The following is a 19594-nucleotide window of genomic DNA, read 5'->3' on the forward strand; positions in this document are numbered from 1 at the left end:
TATGGCGTTTTGGGTTCTTAAACTGTTGACTATATTTTAAGCCTTTATTGGCCCAGATTTTAAAATGATTGTTATGAACTCCTTCAGTAAAGTATGGACTCCCTACTATGGGCAATTTATTAGAGATTGCAGGATCTACCTTTATTAATTTGTATATGTTATGCCAAGCTTTAATAATTGTGCATATGGACATGTATTTCTTTACCTTAGTTGGTAATTCCCTTAAAAGGCAATGTAGTAGCGCTTGTAGCGAATATGGGCATACTATATCTTCCTCCGCTTCTATTGACGCAATATAATTACCCTGGGTAAGCCAGTCTAAGGCCACTTTCCTGAAACAAATATGGTTATATATATATATATCTAACGGAGGGAAGGGGAGCCCTCCCATATGTTTAAACTGGATTAACTTATTCAAAGATATTTTCCTCCTTCCTTTCCCCCCCATAAAAAACACCTAAAGAATGTATATATCTCACCTATATCTTTTTTAGGCATTAGGATCGGGATATTATGCATAAGATATAGGAATTTGGGGATTATTATCATTTTAATAAGTTAATTTTGGCAGTCAGTGATAATGGAAGTCTCTTCCAATTTTCTAACTCTTGCTTTACTTTTCTAATGATAATTAATTTTATGCCATTGATTCGCTTTGGCACAAATATTGATGTCAAGATAGGTAAATTGGGTATTTATTTCTTTAAACGGAAATTGTTTATCCCTTTTGACATTCTGGAAGATCCAGAACAGTTCAGATTTAGAAGTAGTAATCTGATATCCTGAGAGAGAACTAAATATCTTTACTATATCTAATATTTTTGGGACTTCTGTCTTAACCTCTTTAATAAATAACAATAGGTCGTCTGCATACAATAATAGTTTTAAATTTCTTTTCCCCAATATGGATTCCTTCCAATATTTCTCTAAGTTTAATTGCTAAAGGCTCTATTGCCAAATTAGAGGGGCGAGATGGGGCATCCTTGTCGTGTCCCTTTAGCTAACTCAAAGCTTTTTGTCCTTATACCATTTATTAAGAGCGCAGATGAAGCTTTACTATAAATTGATTTAATGAACTCTGGAAACTGATTTTTAATCCTGAACCTGTCTGATGTAGTGAGCAGATGGTCCCAAGTTATAGAGTCAAATGCTTTTTGTGTGTCAATCGACAATATAGCCGCATTTTGGATATGCTTATTGTTAGCCTCTTCTTTACTCGTGTTCCAACAAGAATCCAATATTAAGAATACTTTACGCAGATTAGCGGAGGGATTTCTATTAGGCATGAAACCTGTTTGATCTATATTTATCAATGGCTGGATTACTTTTTGTAATCTTTTTTCTAGAATACTAGTTAATAATTTATAGTCTGCGTTAAGTAATGAAATTGGCCTATAAGAATCTACACTCTCTGTTTTTTTTTCCTTTTTTATATATCAGAGTTATTAAAGATTCAGCAAAGTATCGGGATGGAGTTTTCCCATTATTAAAATAACAGTTAAATAAACTTGTTGTAGTAGAAGCTATATCATCTTTTAAGATTTTATAAAATTTTCCAGGTAATAGATCCGGTCCTGCAGCTTTATTCAATTTAATATTATCTTTTGCTTGTTGTACTTCCAAAATGGATATTGGAGCATTTAGAAACAACAAATTATCAGCTTTAAGATTAGGGAGAGCTATATCTTGCCAAAATGCAGCTTTATTTGTCATGTCTATCCCAGCCGAAGAATATAATTTTTTTAAAAAGTGAAAAAATTCTTCCCTTAATTTTGCAGGCTCCATTATTATCTTATCCCCCACTTTTCTTCTTATATGGAAAGAGTCCACAGCTGCATTCTTTACTTTTGGGAAATAAGAACCTGGCCACCAGAAGGAGGCAAAGACACCCCAACCAAAGGCTTAAAGGGACATAATACCCACATTTTTTCTTTCATGATTTAGTAAGAGAATGCAATTTTAAACATCTTTCTAATTTACTTCTATTATCTAATTTGTTTTATTCTCTTGATATTCTTTGCTGAAAAGCATATCTAGATATGCTCAGTAGCTGCTGATTGGTTGCTGCACATAGAAGCCTCGTGTGATTGGCTCACCATGTACATTGCTTTTTCTTCAACTAAGGATATCTAAAAAATGAAGCAAAATAAATAATAGAAGTAAATTGTAATGTTGTTTAAATTTCTGTTCTCTATCTGAATCATGAAAGAAAGATTTTAGGTTTAGTGGCCCTTTAAATACTCCTCCCATTCCCCTCATCCCCCAGTCATTTTTTGCCTTTCGTCTCAGCAGGTTGGCAGAGACGTGTCAGAATTTTTTACTTTTTAATTTTTGTCTTTGTCTCTTATGGAGGGTAGTACTCTTCGACATGGGACAGGATTTTTAAGTAGTCCTGTCAGTCTCTCAGTGAGGGCTTGGATGAAAGTTAGAGTCCGGAGATGCAGGAAGTCTCTTTCTTCTAAACCATCCCGACTCACGTTAACAGCTCCTCAAGCAATCAGCGTTGTCGAACTTTGTTCCGCTGCCTGCTTTCTTCTCTTAAGGCTGTGTTCCTCTTCCACGGCGTTAATTCCAGTAAGATCTTTTCATTTTACTTTATTCGATGTACTGTATTATGAATGTTTTCCGTGTGGTTATCACCTCACAGGTTTATTTTATAACATAAGGGTCTCAGTTAGTCTTGGAATCTAGGGTTAACATCTCCTGAGGTGGGTTGTTGGACAGGGGGGTTTATAATCATGTTATGTGATTCAACCTGCTTATGTGTAAGATTTATGGACTCGTGGTTTCGAACTTTGAGGCCTTTTGGTAGTGATGTGGCCTGTTGGCGTGCTTTTTGGACTGTACGATTCACCCTGTGTCCGGACGTGGTTACGCTTTGTTCTCATTTCCGCATTCCTGTACGTCTGGCGACTGAGATATTCTAGTCCGCAGGGGTCTGGTCTTAGGAGGTGGTGAGTGCCCCAGCCATTGGTGGTGTAGGTGCCGTTTTTGTTTTTTATTGTTTATAGTCCGTATTACTATATCCTCTTTACAGTTATGGGGGATGCTGATGCTGAGCCTGTGAACATTTCAGATTCAGTTTTGGAGGGTTCTGATACAGAGACGATTATGTTATCAGATTCTGTGTCCGATCACAAATCCGGTTTGGCCTCATTGACTCCTGTCAACCAGTGTTGTTCCATATGCCATATGAGAGCTCCCGGTTCCTCGGGCTCAGGGAATCAGGGATCTGCTGAGCCGTCCTGTCTTTCAGGGGGCAAGTTCCCTACGATTATTCCTCCTACACATGCGGGTAACCTAGTTTATGGTTTTTCCACGAGGGGTGACTTGTTCCCCCCTCCCCCCCCCCCCCCCCCCCCCCCGGAGCTTGCAGCATGTTTTTGCTTGTAGATCTTGTTGGCGCTTGCTCGTCTGCAGGGTCCAGATGTTTCTTTGAGAATGTGCTTGTGCCCTATTGTCCCGGGGGTTCCACCTTGGGGGCGGGGCTCCGCAGCCTGAGGGTGCTGTTCCGGAGTGTTGTGCCTTTCTGTACCGGATTGCGCGCCTTTGCGTTTTGCTCAGACATCTGTTTAACTTATTGAGTGAACCTGTAGTTCTCAGATATGGGAATTTTCAGTCTGATAGTTCGAATGGTGCAACTCGTTACACATGTGAGGATGAGGTAATCTCCTATTGTCTTTGTTTTGGAGTTCTTTCCCAATTTTGACAAGTAGGGCTCCGTTTGGCTGGCCCTACGGGTAGGCCTGTGTCTTTTTTGGGCGTTAACCTTCGGATTGCCTTATATTTTAGTTGGTATCCAATGGGATGACTTTTATTTTAGTTTGTTTCCTTCGGGAACCTTCTGGGATCGATACTCTTTGTTATTTCTTCGGAAGTTGTTTGGACATGTTAGTCCTATGTTTCATAATGTCTGTTTTCCTTTTTTCCCCTATGTGGGAGAATTTATGCTGCTTGCCGGTTAGGACCCGGGGTACAGACTAGTCCTGTTGGGTTCATTAGGTTTTGTGGCTGTTCAGACACGTGGCGCTGCTTCTGCTAGTTCGGTAGTAGCGCTGAGTGCTCAAGTTATCACTGTTTTGTTTTTTTATGTTCCACTAAGCATTCAAGAGGACCTGTGGGTTTACGAGGCGGAAAAGGATTGTGTCCGTCTTCTTATAGCTTTCAGTCATGGATGTCTGGGCAGGGGAGGGTTTCCGGCTGCATCCCTCCATTTGACATCTGATTTTATCAGAACCGAGAGTTCCTCCTCCTTGTGGGAGGGGGCTGGCGGGCGTAGTGTCCCGTGGCCACTGGTTGAGTGGTTTGGCTTTCGTTAGGACCCGGGATGGTCCTATGGGACTTGATCCAGCATGTAAAAGGTTTTGTATTTTGAAACCTATTGCTGTTTTGGCACCTTTCAGGGGGTGCGTGTCGGCTGTTTCTAGTGTTTCTAGAGATGGCTTTTACTCTAGGCTGCGTAAGGTCTGTCTGAGTTATGAGACCTTGGGTCTTTTCCATTGTATCCGGGTGGGTTAGAGCTCCCTTTGGGGATCTATGTTCCGGACGTTGGTTGGTCCTTGTGGGGTCTTGTTTAGCTTGGGTTTTTCCGGAGCCGGTAAGGTGTAGCACCTTTTCTCTCCCCTGTGTCCTCTGCCTATGTGGAGGTGACGGGGAGACTAGCCCTGCTAGTAGGGTATTGGGAACTTGAGGTATCCCTTTGGTTGTCCTGTGGCCTGGTGCAGTCTCTTTGTTTGACTTCTGGCCTTGTTACTTGGAGAGTTGGACTTATCTAGGGGTGGTTCCTTCATTTGGTAGGAGCTTTTGAGTTCTCTGCGCTGTCCGTTTTTTCTGGATATGCTCCATTCCTCGAGTTGTTTAGTTCCAGGGTATAGTTGCCTGAACTATTAGGTATCCGGACCTGTTTTTCTTCCCGGGTCTTTCTCTTCTGGGGCTTCGCTCCTGTCCCAGTTTTTTTTTGGGGGGATCTCAGGGCTGGTCGGTATATTCCACGGTGTTGAGAAATGGGACTATGTCCTTGTTCCATCTACCTGACCGGGTTGGCTCGGTCTATTGGAGTATACTCCTTGCCATAGAGTAACCCATGTCCTCTGGGGTTAGCTGGGTGGCTTGCACCTCTAGATTGGTGGGTTTCTACCCAGCTGCTGGCGCTGGATTACAGTCTTCTGGTGCGCCTTAGGATCGCATTCCCCGGTTGGTTTGCCAGGGTACCCGTGGATTCTTTGCTCTGCAGGCGAATGGGTTGACTGTGCCTCTGTTTGGCAACTTGTGGTCCTTCTAGGACGTTTGCGGGGGATCTTTCTCTTGTTTAGCCTGTGGCTTCGGGCCTTGAGGACGTTTTTTGCCTTCTGGCTTCTTCCCCTTTTTTTCTTTAGGGGATATTCGTTTCTTCGGGAGGCGGAGTCCTTACTAGGCACTTCTCCTGGTCGGGAAGTGGACGGTGGACTTGGTTCCACCTGGAATCTTGCTTCTTCCATGTCAGACTGAGGGGCCTTGTTTTGATAGATCATTGGGTCTATGGCCTTGTCTTGTTTTCAAAATCAGGTTGCACTGTGCTTCTTGTTCCCCTCTTTAGGCACCTGTGAGTAGGTCCGGCGGGTTAGATTGCCTGGAGCGGGCCCTTTGTCGAGGTATCCCGGGTTTCTCTTGGTTTCTGCGTGGCCTCCTTCCCTGTTTGGGTCTCTGTGTTTTGGGCCCACTTTTGGAGGCGTTCTTTTGCTATTGAGGGATTTTTCGGTTCCTCTGTCCTCCTTTGCCTCGTCTCTTTGACGATTTTGGCTGGTTTCCCCTTCATTTGTGGGGGGTGATTGGTGGGGGACCATCTGTGGGCGACGGTGTCTCTTGGTGGACTGTTGGCTCAGTTGAGTCCGTTTTGCAGTTTTTTGTTTGGCTCTGGACTATCTGTGAGTCAGTGCCATTGGGGCTTTTCCTTTAAAACCTTTTTTTCTCGGCTTCGGTTGAAGCAAGATTTTATGTGGGATTGAGGTTCAGGTCTGGTGCCCTCAGTAGGGTCCGCCTTTTGTACCCTCCCGTCTTGGCATTCAGTGTCCTCTATAGCTTGGGTATTGGTTTCCCAAAAGTAATGAATGCAGCTGTGGACTCTTTCCATTTAAGAATAAAAACATAAATTATGCTTACCTGATAATTTCCTTTTCTTCTGATGGAAAGAGTCTACAGCTCCCCACCCGTCATTTTCTGTGGGGCGTCCTTATATTCTTCTGGCACCTTTTCACTCTGATATTTCTTCTACTGTTCCTTGTTCCACGGCAGAATGACTGGGGGATGAGGGGAGTGGGAGGAGTATTTAAGCCTTTGGCTGGGGTGTCTTTGCCTCCTCTTGGTGGCCAGGTTCTTATTTCCAAAAAGTAATGAATGCAGCTGTGGACTCTTTCCTTCAGAAGAAAAGGAAATTATCAGGTATGCATACTTTATGTTTTTTAATAGAGTTCTGTTTCTTCTTTATATTGACACACTTAGCTAAGAGTTTGCCTATTTTATCACCATGTCTATGATATCTAGCTCTGTATCTAAGAACTTTTATAATACTTTTTTGTTCTGCAATCACTTTTGCTTTTATATATCTGTCCCAGTTCTCCTTATTTGGGGCACTTATATATGCGTTATATCTATTTTTCAGGTACAGAGAGGAGTCAAATTCTTTTTTGTTGACCTCTTTCTTCCATCTCATATAATACATTCTGATTCCCCCCCTTAGTGCTGCTTCCCAAAAAGTCTCTTATCTATGTATATATGTTTGATTATCTTTCTTATATGTGCGACATTTATGGATAAGCCAGTTCTTAAATTTAAAATTAGCGGAGAGGAATCTAGGGAAATTATAGCTTTTCGTTATGTCATTTGTTCCTTCCTCCCAATATAATTTTAACTGTATTATTGCGTGATCTGATATTGTAAAGTCTCCTATTCCTGTTTCTGTATTTAAGCCAAGGACTCTGTCTGAATTTGAAAAGAAATCTAGCCTGGAGAATGACTTATATTTCTTAGATTCACATGTATATGCTCTTGTGTTGAACACCATATTAAAATCACCCGCAATTATCATATTTAGATCCATAAATTCATATAGCTTATTCTTAAGAACTGACCAAAAAGCCACGTCTAACTTATTGGGACCGTATACATTGCATAATACGAATATTTTATCCCTAATTGACACCTTAATTATAATATATCTCTCATTCGAGTCTTTGTCTTTATATAGAATTTGATACTCAAGTTTATGATGGAAAGTATTGCCGCTCCCCTTTTCCTAGCTATGGACGGTGTCGCTATGACCTTCTTAACCCAGTTCACTTTCAGTTTTTCATCTTCTTTTTTAGAAAGATGCGTTTCTTGTATTAACGCAATATCTGCACGGTTATTAAGATATGATAAAATAAGTTTTTGTTTTATAGAGCTAGTTATGCCTCCAACATTCCAAGATACAATATTGATATTAGCCATATCGGTTGTTAATCAGAATATCCAGAGGAAACAAGAGAAAGAGAAAGGGGGGGGGGGCTAGGGAAATAAAAAAGAAATAGAACTCCAAAGGGGAGAAATCCACATCCTTCTCATACCCCTATTCAAAATAACCTTAATAAATTTTCCTTTTATCTTTTATTATTCAAAGATCACATAAAAAGATACTAAAACCAATTAATTGCTGTTGACATCACCATTCTTTTGTAAAAATTCCAACACTTCCTGACCTGATCTCAGCATAATTATTTTAATATTTATAATGACTTTGATATTCGCAGGATATATCATTCTGGTAAAGTAACCTGCATTTATCAGTTTCGTACAGAAGGTGCACAGCCTGTCTTTTTGGTGCGCTTTTCTTTCTGCAGCAGGGGCGGTCCTGCATGGCACTACATGTGACCGGGTGTGGCCTCATTAACTTTCTCTATCCTGACCGTGCGGTTTACAGGAGAAGAAGCCGTTTCTCTGTGGGGTCTGGGTCATAGAAAGTGGTGAGTCCCCCGGCCATTGGCTATAAAGGTGCCATTTATTTGTTCTATAGTCCTTTTTAAAAGCGCAAGCTATGGAGGACTCTGATGCGGCGTTAGAGGGTACTCCCTCTTTACCAATATCTATACCAACTTGCTGGATTTATCTGACACTAGATTATCCGCTGATGAAGATGCCTCTGATACTTCAGAAGAGGCTCTTTCTGGGTCGGAATCAGCTGCCTCTAAGCCTCTGGCTGCGGAGGAACCTGACTTTAGATTTAGGATAGAGCACTTATGCTTTCTGTTAAGAGGTGTTGGCTACGTTAGAGGTTTCCGGAACCAAAGTTCCCAGAGGAACCTTCTATTCCTAAGCTTGATAAGGTTTATAAGGACAGGGTGGTGCCACAAACTTTCCCAGTTCCTGTTAAGATGGCAAATATTATTAAGAATGAATGGGAAAGACTTGGATCCTCTTTTTCCCCTTCTTCTTCCTTTAAGAAATTGTTCCCGGTTCCTGACTCCCAATTCGAGTTGTAGGGGTCTGTCCCGAAGGTGGACCAAGCTATCTCCACGCTCGCTAAGCGCACTACTATCCCGCTTGAGAATAGTTCATTGTTTAAACAGCCCATGGATAAGAAGTTAGAAACTCTGTTAAGAAAGATGTTTCAGCACACAGGGTTTTTATTTCAACCTGCAGCGGCATGTGCTGCGGTGGATAAGGCTGTTCTTCGCAGTGGGTTGGGTTTCCTCCCTAAGGTGGTGACTGATCGCAACATCAATCAGGAGATCATGGTTCCTTCCTTGTGTCCTAATCCTCCTCCTTCGAAGGAACAATTACTTCATAATTTGGATGTGGTTCGAGCTTTGAAATTCTATCTTCGGGCTACGAAGGATTTTAGACAAACTTTGGCATTGTTTGTTGTCTATTCTGGGAAGCGCAGAGGGCAGAAGGCTTCTGCCACTTCCCTATCTTTTTGGTTGAGGAGTATTATCCGCTTAGCATATGAAACAGCGGGGCATAAACCTCCTCAGAGGATTACGGCTCATTCAACTAGAGCTGTGGCTTCTTCTTGGCCCTTCACAAATGAGGCCTCTATGGAGCAGATTTGCAGGGCGGCTACCTGGTCCGTTGGGCAGACCAAATTTTTTTGTTCTTCTGGCATCATTTATACCCTGATATTTCTCCTACTGTTCCTTGTTCCCTTGGTAGAATGACTGGGGGATGAGGGGAGTGGGGGAGGTATTTAAGCCTTTGGCTGGAGTTTCTTTGCCTTCTCCTGGTGGCCAGGTTCTGTATTCCCACAAGTAAGGAATGAAGCCGTAGACTCTCCTCATACAGATGGAAAGGAAATTACCAGGTAAGCATAATTTGTTTTTACACAAACACACTTAGTCATATGTACACAATCATATACACACTTTCTCGCATGCAGACACAATCAAACGTATAAATGCATGCACCGAGAATGATATCTAGGCATAAACACATGCAGACACAATCATATAAACACATTTCCATGTGCAGAAACCTTACCTTATTACCAAAACTGACTAGCTCTAATTCATTAGCGCATATAACTTTTGCTCTGTTAACTATGTAACTTTGCGGTGGTTAAACACATAGATAAACCAACATTCAGTAGTTGCAGTGAACTGTTGGTAATGAGCGGTAAACCATCCAGTAGGCATCAGCAACCCCACAACCCCAGCAAACACCACCTGTTTGCAGCTTGAGAGCTGCAGTGTTTGCAGCCTATGAGCAGAACATTTTGTTTAACCCCCGTGTGAGGTTTAAACACCTGACAGTTACCAGTGCAAAAATGACATGCTCAAATAAATGTAAGCATGTGCACTGCAATGTCCCTTTAATATAAAAACAAACATGCAAACAAATTCAGAAAAATGCATACAGTAACACAAATTAATGAAATATAAATGAGAAGGGAAGAAAATAAAAACATACTAAATGCAACCATCTGCATATGAGCTGCACACTTCCTATGCCCTGTGATATCAGAGCCCATTGAGAGGTCATATAAAGAAAGGAATAACGCAGACTGACACATCCATAAGGAGCACTTTAAACTTAGTCATCTGAGTGACTTAATGAAACAAATTCCATAAGACTAATTCTATGTATATGCGTCAGAAATTAATCACTGCATTGCAAGAGATCTGCGTACAGAAAAACTTTCAAAACGGACACCTTGCTAGCAAATTTGCTTTGTTTTGCAGTCCAGATACACACTGCTTGAAAAAGTTTCCTGTTTGTTGATTACCTTTTTGACTATACTGCATTCAATTAGGGGCAGCACGTAAAAGGGTCAGGGTTCTGAATTCCAAATAATGTGCTCCAGTCTCTTTGGGGCAATGGAAAAACTGCTATCTATAATTAAAGCTTTTATTGGGATTTAGCTTTGACTCTAAAAGATCATGAGGTACATTTTTCTTTTGAGTGAAATTGTGCTTTGTCCCACAAAAAAAGCAAAACCTGTAATTTGCAAATGCTGCAGATCAGGTAAAACCTAGATTACAGATTTTGCTTTTTGCCTTCCCTAGGGAGCGTAGGACAAAGCACACTTTTTACACTAAAGCAAAGTGTTTTATTTCCCTTTCAATCAACATGATTATGAGTAGCAAACAGCAGCACTGCGCTTGTCTGCGCTGCACATCAAGCACCTTAATGAGAGTGCCTCTGTCTATTGATACAAAAGCAGGGAAATCATTTTGTTGGGTTGCTTTAGTCGTATATAAGTGGTCTCCATATAAGCTATTGGTTACTTATCTTATGTTTACAGATACAATGTTACTTTTCCTTTGTTCTGTTTACAGGTGTGGATGTGCGGAGGACGTATGGAGGATGCTCCGTGCTCCAGAGTGGGGCATATTTACCGCAAATACGTACCTTACAAAGTGCCTGCTGGAGTTAGCTTAGCCAGGGTGAGTTATCCATCCCATTTGGTGATAAAGTGTTTAATGCAGTGATTATTATTTTTCTAGGAACTTGTGCAACCACAGAATATTTTCTATACATAACCCCTCCAACTGAGTACCTGTTAGTACAAGATAGACCAGAGCCAGGATTGTGTAACTTACTCCTTCTTGTGTCTCACACAATAAAATGTACAGTATACAGGGATTCCCTATCACAAATCACTGTTTTCCAAAATAACATTTTTATCTGTTTCCTACAATTTCTTCTCTGCATATTAGGAACGCTTATGTACTTGCAGCGTGTCAACAAGCTTATGTACTGCAACTTGTCAAAATGTCATTTTACAAATCAGCAGATTAAATATTCATTGAAACTTAACATTTATTTGAATCATTGGAAGTGTTTTCTTCTCTCTCTCTCCTCTGGACAGTGGTTTAGAGATGTGAAGCAATATATTCTCATTAATCAGCTTATTGTAGCAGTATTTGAGCTCCCCCTTGTGTCCAAGTAACAAAAATGGATCAAAGTATTTTTTTTATATACAAAATGACTGTGACAGAAAAGGCATTCTTTATGCAGTTTCTAAATACTAATCTAACAGCCCTTTCAGTTCACCTACATTGTTTTAAAAGATACATCTATAATTGTAAGCAGATATCATTTTCAATAAAAAAAATATCATACCTTTGGCATACAAATGAGTATTAATTATGGGCTCAATGTTATAAGTAGCAGAAGCTTCTTTTGAGCCGTTGCAGGTCAGGCTCGCTTGAAAGCAGGGGCGGCGTGGCACAAGCAAGTGCTGGCAGTGGATTTTTAGGGTCTGCTGGCCATTCGGTGCATTTATTAATTTTTAATTTATTACTGTTATTTCCCATTAAAAATGCGGAACCGATCTTGTTGTATCTAACAAAATGCTATTGAATAGCTGTTCCTGGCCAGCCTCATGCCCCGTTATTTAAGCGTGACCTTTGCCAGATATAACACGCGGTAGATCGGAGTTCAGTTAGATCAGGGATGGGGGAACCTTGGCACTCCTGATGTTTCAGAACTACATTACCCATAATGCTTAGAAACTTGGAAGTCCAGTTGAGCATCATGGGAAATGTAGTTCTGAAGCATCTGGAGGGCCAAGATTCCCCATCCCTGAGTTAGATGAAGACTGAAAGTAGCAGTCTGCGCTTAAGCTACATTCTTTATGTGCCATAAAAAAAATATTGTTTTTATTTGCAAGATTACGCTATGTGGCTTCCCTTATATTTCTTATATAATTGTCCAAGTCTACAATCGAGAGATTTCATTAAAGTAAATACAGAGCGTTTACCAGAAGCTGCAAATAACTACCAAGCCTCAATAATATGAAGGCTATATTAGTCACTAGAAAATATATTAAATAGCCTTACCAGTTCTGCAACAATATTCTTTGGATAATGAAAGTAAGATCAACCTGTACCTCAGTGATGGAAGAGTATGGAGAAGGGAAGAAACGACTCACTATCTGAAACTTACTATGTAAACTTTGAAACATGGTGGAGGCATGGGTGTTCATGGCTGCCAATGGAACTGTGCCACTAGTGTTTATGATGTGACTGCTGACATAAGCAGCAGGATGGTTTCTGAAGTGTATAGGGCTATACTGTCTGTTCAGAACCAACCAAATGCTGCAAAACTGATAGGATGGTGCTGCACAGTAAAGATGGACTATCACTCAAAACACACTGCTAAAGCAACCAAAGAGTTATTCAAGCTATTTAATGTTCTTCAATGGCTGTCAGTCACCTGACCTAAAAGGGATATTAAACTTTTTTTCCCCCTTTTATGATTCAGATAAAACATACAATTTTAAACAAATTTTCTCTTTACTTCTATGATAAAATGTACTTCATTCTCTTAGTATCTTTTGTTGAAGGAACAGCAATGCAATAGAGCATCTAGCTCCCAGTAGTGCATTGCTGCTCCTGAGCATACCTGAGTATGCTTTTCAACAAAGAATACCAAAACAACAAAGCAATATAGAATAGGTAAAGAAGTAAATTAGAAAGAAACACCCACAATCAAGCAACTTAAAGGGACATGAAATCTAATTTTCTTTCATGTAATTGGCAAGAGTCCATGAGCTAGTGACGTATGGGATATACAATCCTACCAGGAGGGGCAAAGTTTCCCAAACCTCAAAATGCCTACAAATACACCCCTCACTACACCCACAATTCAGTTTTACAAACTTTGCTTGGAGGTGGTGAAGTAAGTTTGTGCTTAATTTTTATGATTTCTTCTATGATAAGAGCTTCTAAGCATTCTGAAGCCCAATTCCTCCCAGAGTACAGGGTTTGTCAGTGGGATGTGAAGAGAGTATCGCTTATTTGATTTTATGGTTTCTCACAGGGGAAATCTTTTCAAGGGTTCTCTGTTATCGGTCGTAGGGATTCATCTCCTACCTCCCTTTTCATATCGACAATATACTCTCATATTCCATTACCTCTACTGATACTGTTTCAGTACTGGTTTGGCTATCTGCTATATGTGGATGGGTGTCTTTCGGTAAGTATGTATTATTATTTAAGACACTCTCAGCTATGGTTTGGCGCTTTATGTATTTTAAAGCTTTAAATATATTTTACTTAGATTTGCGATGAGTAAGGTCTATGTGTATTTCCCTTTGCAGTCTAGCAGTTTCGTTATGGGAATCATGTTTTAGGAAGTTTCTTACCTTGGGTATAGTCCTTTTTTCAATTTGACTTGTTAACTTGCGGGCAAATTAGGCTCGCGAGGGCGCAAAATTCTGTTGTTTATTGCGTCATTCTTCAAGAAATTTCTGTTGCGAATGTGTGTCTGTAATGACGCAAGTTTGTCATTTCCTGCGTCTTAGTTGACGCTAGGTTGTTTGGCGCGAAATTGTGTTTGCTATGTCATTTCCGGATGTTTGTTAGCGCCAAAACATTTCTCAACTTCCTTTTGCGTTGTGCGTCATACTTGGCGCCAAAAAAATTTAGTTTTATTTTACCTCACTTCCTATATGCTCCTTGCCTTCTTTATGCTCAGAGGGCTATGCTATTTGCTTTTTTTTTTTTTTGCCAATTTTAGCATTTTCCTTTTTTTCCCATTCCTGAAATTGCTATATGTGGAAATAAGATATCTCTGTTTAAATTTTATTTTTTATTTTTTACATTTTACAAGATGTCTCAATCTGATCCTGTCTCAGAAGTTGCTGTAGGAACCATGCTGCCTAAACACAGTTCTACCAAAGCAAAGTGTATCTGTTGTAAGCTAGTGGAGATTATATCTCCAGCTGTAGTGTGTAACAGTTGTCATGATAAGCTTTTGCATGCAGAAAAGGTTTCTATTAGTGCTAGTACAGTATCTGTTATTCCTTCAACATGATATCCCTGTTGATATGAAAAATTATATTGCTGATAGGATACAGAAGGCTATGGCTGCCATACCACCTTCAAATAAACGTAAAAGGTATTTTAAAACTTCTCATAATACTGATGAAATTTGTAATGACCGACAATATACTGATATATCCTCCTCTAATGAGGATCTCTCTGATTCAGAAGATCCTACTTCAGACATTGACACTGATAAATCATCTTATCTTTCTCTTGTAAGGTGTATCCAGTCCACGGATTCATCCTTTACTTGTGGGATATTCTCCTTTCTAACAGGAAGTGGCAAAGAGAGCACACAGCAGAGCTGTCCATATAGCTCCCCCTCTAGCTCCACTCCCCAGTCATTCTCTTTGCCGGCTCTAAGCAGTAGGGTCTCTCTCAGAAGGGTAAAGTGAATGTGGTGTTAGATTTGTAGTTTTTGTTCTACAAGCAAAAGTTTGTTATTTTTAAATGGTACCGGTTTGTACTATTTACTCTCCAGCAGAAAAGGGATGAAGATTTCTGCAGAGAGGAAAATTATTTTAGCATGTTGTAACTAAAATCCACTGCTTTTCCCACACAGGACTGAGGAGTACAAGAAAACTTTAGTTGGGGGGAACGGTTTGCAGATTAAGCTGCAATAAGGTATGTTCAGTCATTTATTTCTAGACAAGACTGTGATAATGCTAGAAAAGGACTGATAAGATCCCCATGAGGGAAGGGTAAGCTTTATTCAGAGACTAAGTATGGAATTACAAGCTTGCATTACAGGGCTAATTTATGCTGGTGACACTTTTTTATGGGTTGACACTTTTTTTATGGCAAACGGTTTTTACTTATAAACAAACAAAATAATTTTCGTTCCTTTCGAAATTTCAGGAGCAGTCTCGCTTCATCCTCCCCTGCTGCGAAGCAAGAGGGTAACACTTCACAACCCAGGGCAGCCTGGAAACCTTACCAGGGCTGGAACAAGGGTAAACAGGCTAAGAAGCCTGCAGCTGCCCCCAAGACAGCATGAAGGGGTAGCCCCCGATCTGGGACCGGATCTAGTAGGGGGCAGACTCTCTCTCTTCGCTCAGGCCTGGGCAAGAGACGTACACGATCCCTGGGCCTTAGAGATTGTATCCCAGGGATATCTTCTAGAATTCAAGGACTCCCCTCCAAGGGGAAGGTTCCATATTTCTCGTCTGTCTACAGACATGACAAAGAAAGAGGCGTTCTTAAGCTGTGTAGAAGACCTACATACAATGGGAGTGATCCACCCAGTTCCAATTGCGGAACAAGGGATGGGGTTTTACTCAAACCTGTTTGTGGTTCCCAAAAAAGAAGGAACTTTCAGACCAATCCTGGATCTCAAAATTCTAAACAAATTCCTCAGAGTCCCATCATTCAAGATGAAGACCATTCGGACAATCTTACCAATGATCCAGGAGGGTCAATATATGACTTCCGTGGATCTAAAGAATGCGTATTTACACATTCCTATCCACAAAGATCATCACCAGTTTCTCAGGTTCGCTTTTCTGGACAAGCATTATCAGTTTGTGGCTCTCCCTTTCGGGTTGGCCACTGTTCCCAGAATTTTCACAAAGGTGCTAGGGTCCCTCCTGGCGGTGCTAAGGCCGCAGGGCATAGCAGTGGCGCCTTATCTAGACAACATCTTAATTCAGGCGTCAACTTTCCAAAGAGCCAAGTCTCACACGGAAATTGTAGTGGCCTTTCTGAGGTCTCACGGGTGGAAGGTGAACATCAAGAAGAGTTCTCTCTCCCCCCTCACAAGAGTTCCCTTCCTAGGAACACTAATAGACTCGGTAGAAATGAAAATATTTCTGACGGAGGTCAGAAAGTTAAAACTCTTAACTACTTGCCGAGCTCTTCATTCCATTCCTCGGCCATCTGTAGCTCAGTGCATGGAGACAATCGGATTAATGGTAGCGGCAATGGACATAATCCCTTTTGCACGGATACACCTCAGACCACTGCAACTATGCATGCTCAAACAGTGGAATGGGGATTATGCAGATTTGTCTCCTCAAATACAGTTGGACCAGGGGACCAGAGATTCTCTTCTCTGGTGGTTGTCTCAGGATCACCTGGCTCAGGGAATGTGTTTTTGCAGACCAGAGTGGATCATCGTAACGACCAACGCCAGTCTGTTGGGCTGGGGTGCTGTCTGGGACTCCCTGAAAGCTCAGGGCTTATGGTCTCGGGAAGAAGCTCTTCTCCCGATAAACATTATGGAACTGAGAGCAATATTCAACGCTCTTCAGGCATGGCCTCAGCTAGCTGCGGCCAAATTCATCAGATTTCAGTCGGACAACATCATGACTGTAGCTTACATCAACCATCAAGGGGGTACAAGGAGTTCCCTAGCAATGATGGAAGTAACCAAAATAATCAGGTGGGCGGAGGATCACTCTTGCCACCTCTCAGCAATTCACATCCCAGGAGTAGACAACTGGGAAGCGGATTTTCTAAGTCGTCAGACTTTTCATCTGGGGGAGTGGGAACTCCACCCGGAGGTATTTGCCCAGCTGACTCAGCTATGGGGCACTCCAGAATTGGATGTGATGGCGTCCCGTCAGAATGCCAAACTTCCTCTTTACGGGTCCAGGTCCCGGGATCCCCAGGCGGTGTTGATAGATGCTCTAGCAGCGCCTTGGTCCTTCAATCTGGCCTATGTGTTTCCACCGTTTCCTCTCCTTCCTTGTCTGGTTGCCAGAATCAAGCAGGAGAGGGCGTCAGTGATTCTAATAGCGCCTGCGTGGCCACGCTGGACTTGGTATGCAGACCTAGTGGACATGTCATCCGTTCCACCATGGACTCTGCCAATGAGGCAGGACCTTCTACTTCCAAACATCCAAATCTAATTTCTATCTAAGCGTGGTTTCTCTGAGTCGGTTATCGATACCCTGATTCAGGCTAGAAAGCCTGTCACCAGGAAAATCTACCATAAGATTTGGCGAAAATATCTTTGTTGGTGGGAATCCAAGGGTTACTCATGGAGTAAGATTAGGATTCCCAGGATATTGTCCTTTCTCCAAGAAGGATTGGAGAAAGGATTATCAGCTAGTTCCTTAAAAGGACAGATATCTGCTTTGTCTATTCTTTTACACAAACGTCTGGCAGAGGTACCAGACGTTCAAGCATTTAGTCAGGCTTTAGTCAGAATCAAGCCTGTTTATAGACCTGTGGCTCCGCCATGGAGTCTGAATTTAGTTATTTCAGTTCTGCAAGAGGTTCCTTTTGAACCTTTACATTCCATAGATATTAAACTTTTATTTTGGAAAGTTTTTTTTCTGGTAGCTATCTCTTCTGCTCGAAGAGTTTGAGTTATCTGCTTTGCAGTGTGACTCACCTTATTTGGTGTTCCACGCAGATAAGGTAGTTTTGCGTACCAAACCTGGTTTTCTTCCTAAGGTTGTGTCTAATAAGAATATTAATCAGGAAATTGTTGTTCCTTCTCGGTGTCCTAATCCTTCATCGAAGAAGGAACGTCTGTTACACAATCTTGATGTGGTTCGTGCTTTAAAGTTCTATTTACAAGCAACTAAGGATTTCAGACAAACAACTTCATTGTTTGTCATCTATTCTGGTAAGAGGAGAGGTCAGAAGGCGACTGCTACCTCTCTTTCCTTTTGGCTGAAAAGCATCATCCGTCTGGCCTATGAGACTGCAGACTCAGTCAACAATTACTGCTCATTCTACCAGAGCAGTGGCTTCCACATGGGCTTTTATAAATGAGGCTTCTGTTGAACAGATTTGTAAGGCAGCGACTTGGTCTTCGCTGCATACTTTTTCCAAATTTTACAAATTCAATACTTTTGCTTCTTCGGAGGCTATTTTTGGGAGAAAGGTTTTACAAGCAGTGGTGCCTTCCGTTTAAGGTACCTGTCTTGTTCCCTCCCTTCATCCGTGTCCTAAAGCTTTGGTATTGGTATCCCACAAGTAAAGGATGAATCCGTGGACTGGATACACCTTACAAGAGAAAACAGAATATATGCTTACCTGATAAATTACTTTCTCTTGTGGTGTATCCAGTCCACGGCCCGCCCTGGCTATTAAGTCAGGTAGATTTTTTTGTTTAAACTACAGTCACCACTGCACCCTATGGTTTCTCCTTTTTCTTCCTAACCTCCGGTCGAATGACTGGGGGGTGGAGCTAGAGGGGGAGCTATATGGACAGCTCTGCTGTGTGCTCTCTTTGCCACTTCCTGTTAGGAAGGAGAATATCCCACAAGTAAAGGATGAATCCGTGGACTGGATACACCACAAGAGAAAGTAATTTATCAGGTAAGCATAAATTCTGTTTTTTAAGATTGAGTATATTCGTTCATTGTTAAAAGAAGTGTTGATAACTTTGGATATTGAGGAGTCTGGTCCTCTTGATAATAAATCCAGTAAACATTTAAATTCTGTCTACAAACCTCCTGTGACTACTCTTGAGGTTTTTCCTGTTCCTGATGCTATTTCTGATGTGATTGCAAAGGAATGGTCTAAGCCTGGTACTTTTGTTCCTTCTTCAAGGTTTAAAAAGTTGTATGCTTTGCCAGTGGCTAAATTAGAGTTTTGGGGAAAAGTCCCTAAGGTTGATGGGGCTATTTCTACTCTTGCTAAACATACTACTATTCCTATGGAAGATAGTACTTCTTTTAAGGATCCTTTAGATAGGACGATTGAATCTTATCTAAGGAAAGCTTATTTGCATTCTGGTTATATTCTCAGACCTGCCATTTCTATGGCTGATGTTGCGGCTACATCAACTTTTTGGTTGGATAGCTTAGCACAACGGGAAAAAGACTGATTTGCATAGCATTGTTCGTTTGCGTCAACATGCTAATCATTTTATCTGTGATGCTATTTTGGATATCATCAACGACAATGTTAAATCTATGTCTTTGGCTATTTTAGCCATAAGAGCTTTATCGCTCAAATCATGGAATACTGACATGGTATCTAAATCTAGGTTACTATCTCTATCATTCCAGGGTAATAATTTGTTTGGTTCCCAGTTGGATTCTATTATTTCCACTATTATTGGGGGAAAGGGAGTTTTTTTGCCTCAAGATAAAGTCTAAGGGCAAATCTAAAGATTCTAATTGGTTTCGTTCCTTTCATCAGAATAGAGAACAGAAAACCACTCCTTCCCCTAAAGACTCTGGCTCCAATTGGAAGCTATCCTCGAGTTGGAATAAATCCAAGCCTTATAAGAAACCAAAGTAAGCCCCCAAGACTGCATGAAGGTGTGGCCCTCGATACAGTTGGTGGGGGGAAGATTGAAATTATTCATTGGATTCAGAATATTGTCTCTCAGGGGTATCGAATAGGTTTCA

At 41.2% G+C, this 19594-nt stretch overlaps 1 protein-coding gene across 1 annotated transcript in view; it reads left to right on the forward strand.

The window, feature by feature from the left end:
- GALNT10 (polypeptide N-acetylgalactosaminyltransferase 10) overlaps nt 1-19594 on the forward strand; it is a 402787-nt gene that overhangs the window by 326133 nt on the left and 57060 nt on the right. Inside the window, exon 8 of the mRNA XM_053718701.1 lies at nt 10788-10895. Within this exon, the coding sequence (XP_053574676.1) occupies nt 10788-10895 (108 nt within the window). The remainder of the gene's footprint in view (nt 1-10787; nt 10896-19594) is intronic.

Source organism: Bombina bombina, chromosome 6, assembly GCF_027579735.1.
Source record: "Bombina bombina isolate aBomBom1 chromosome 6, aBomBom1.pri, whole genome shotgun sequence".
Taxonomy (NCBI): Eukaryota; Metazoa; Chordata; class Amphibia; order Anura; family Bombinatoridae; genus Bombina; species Bombina bombina.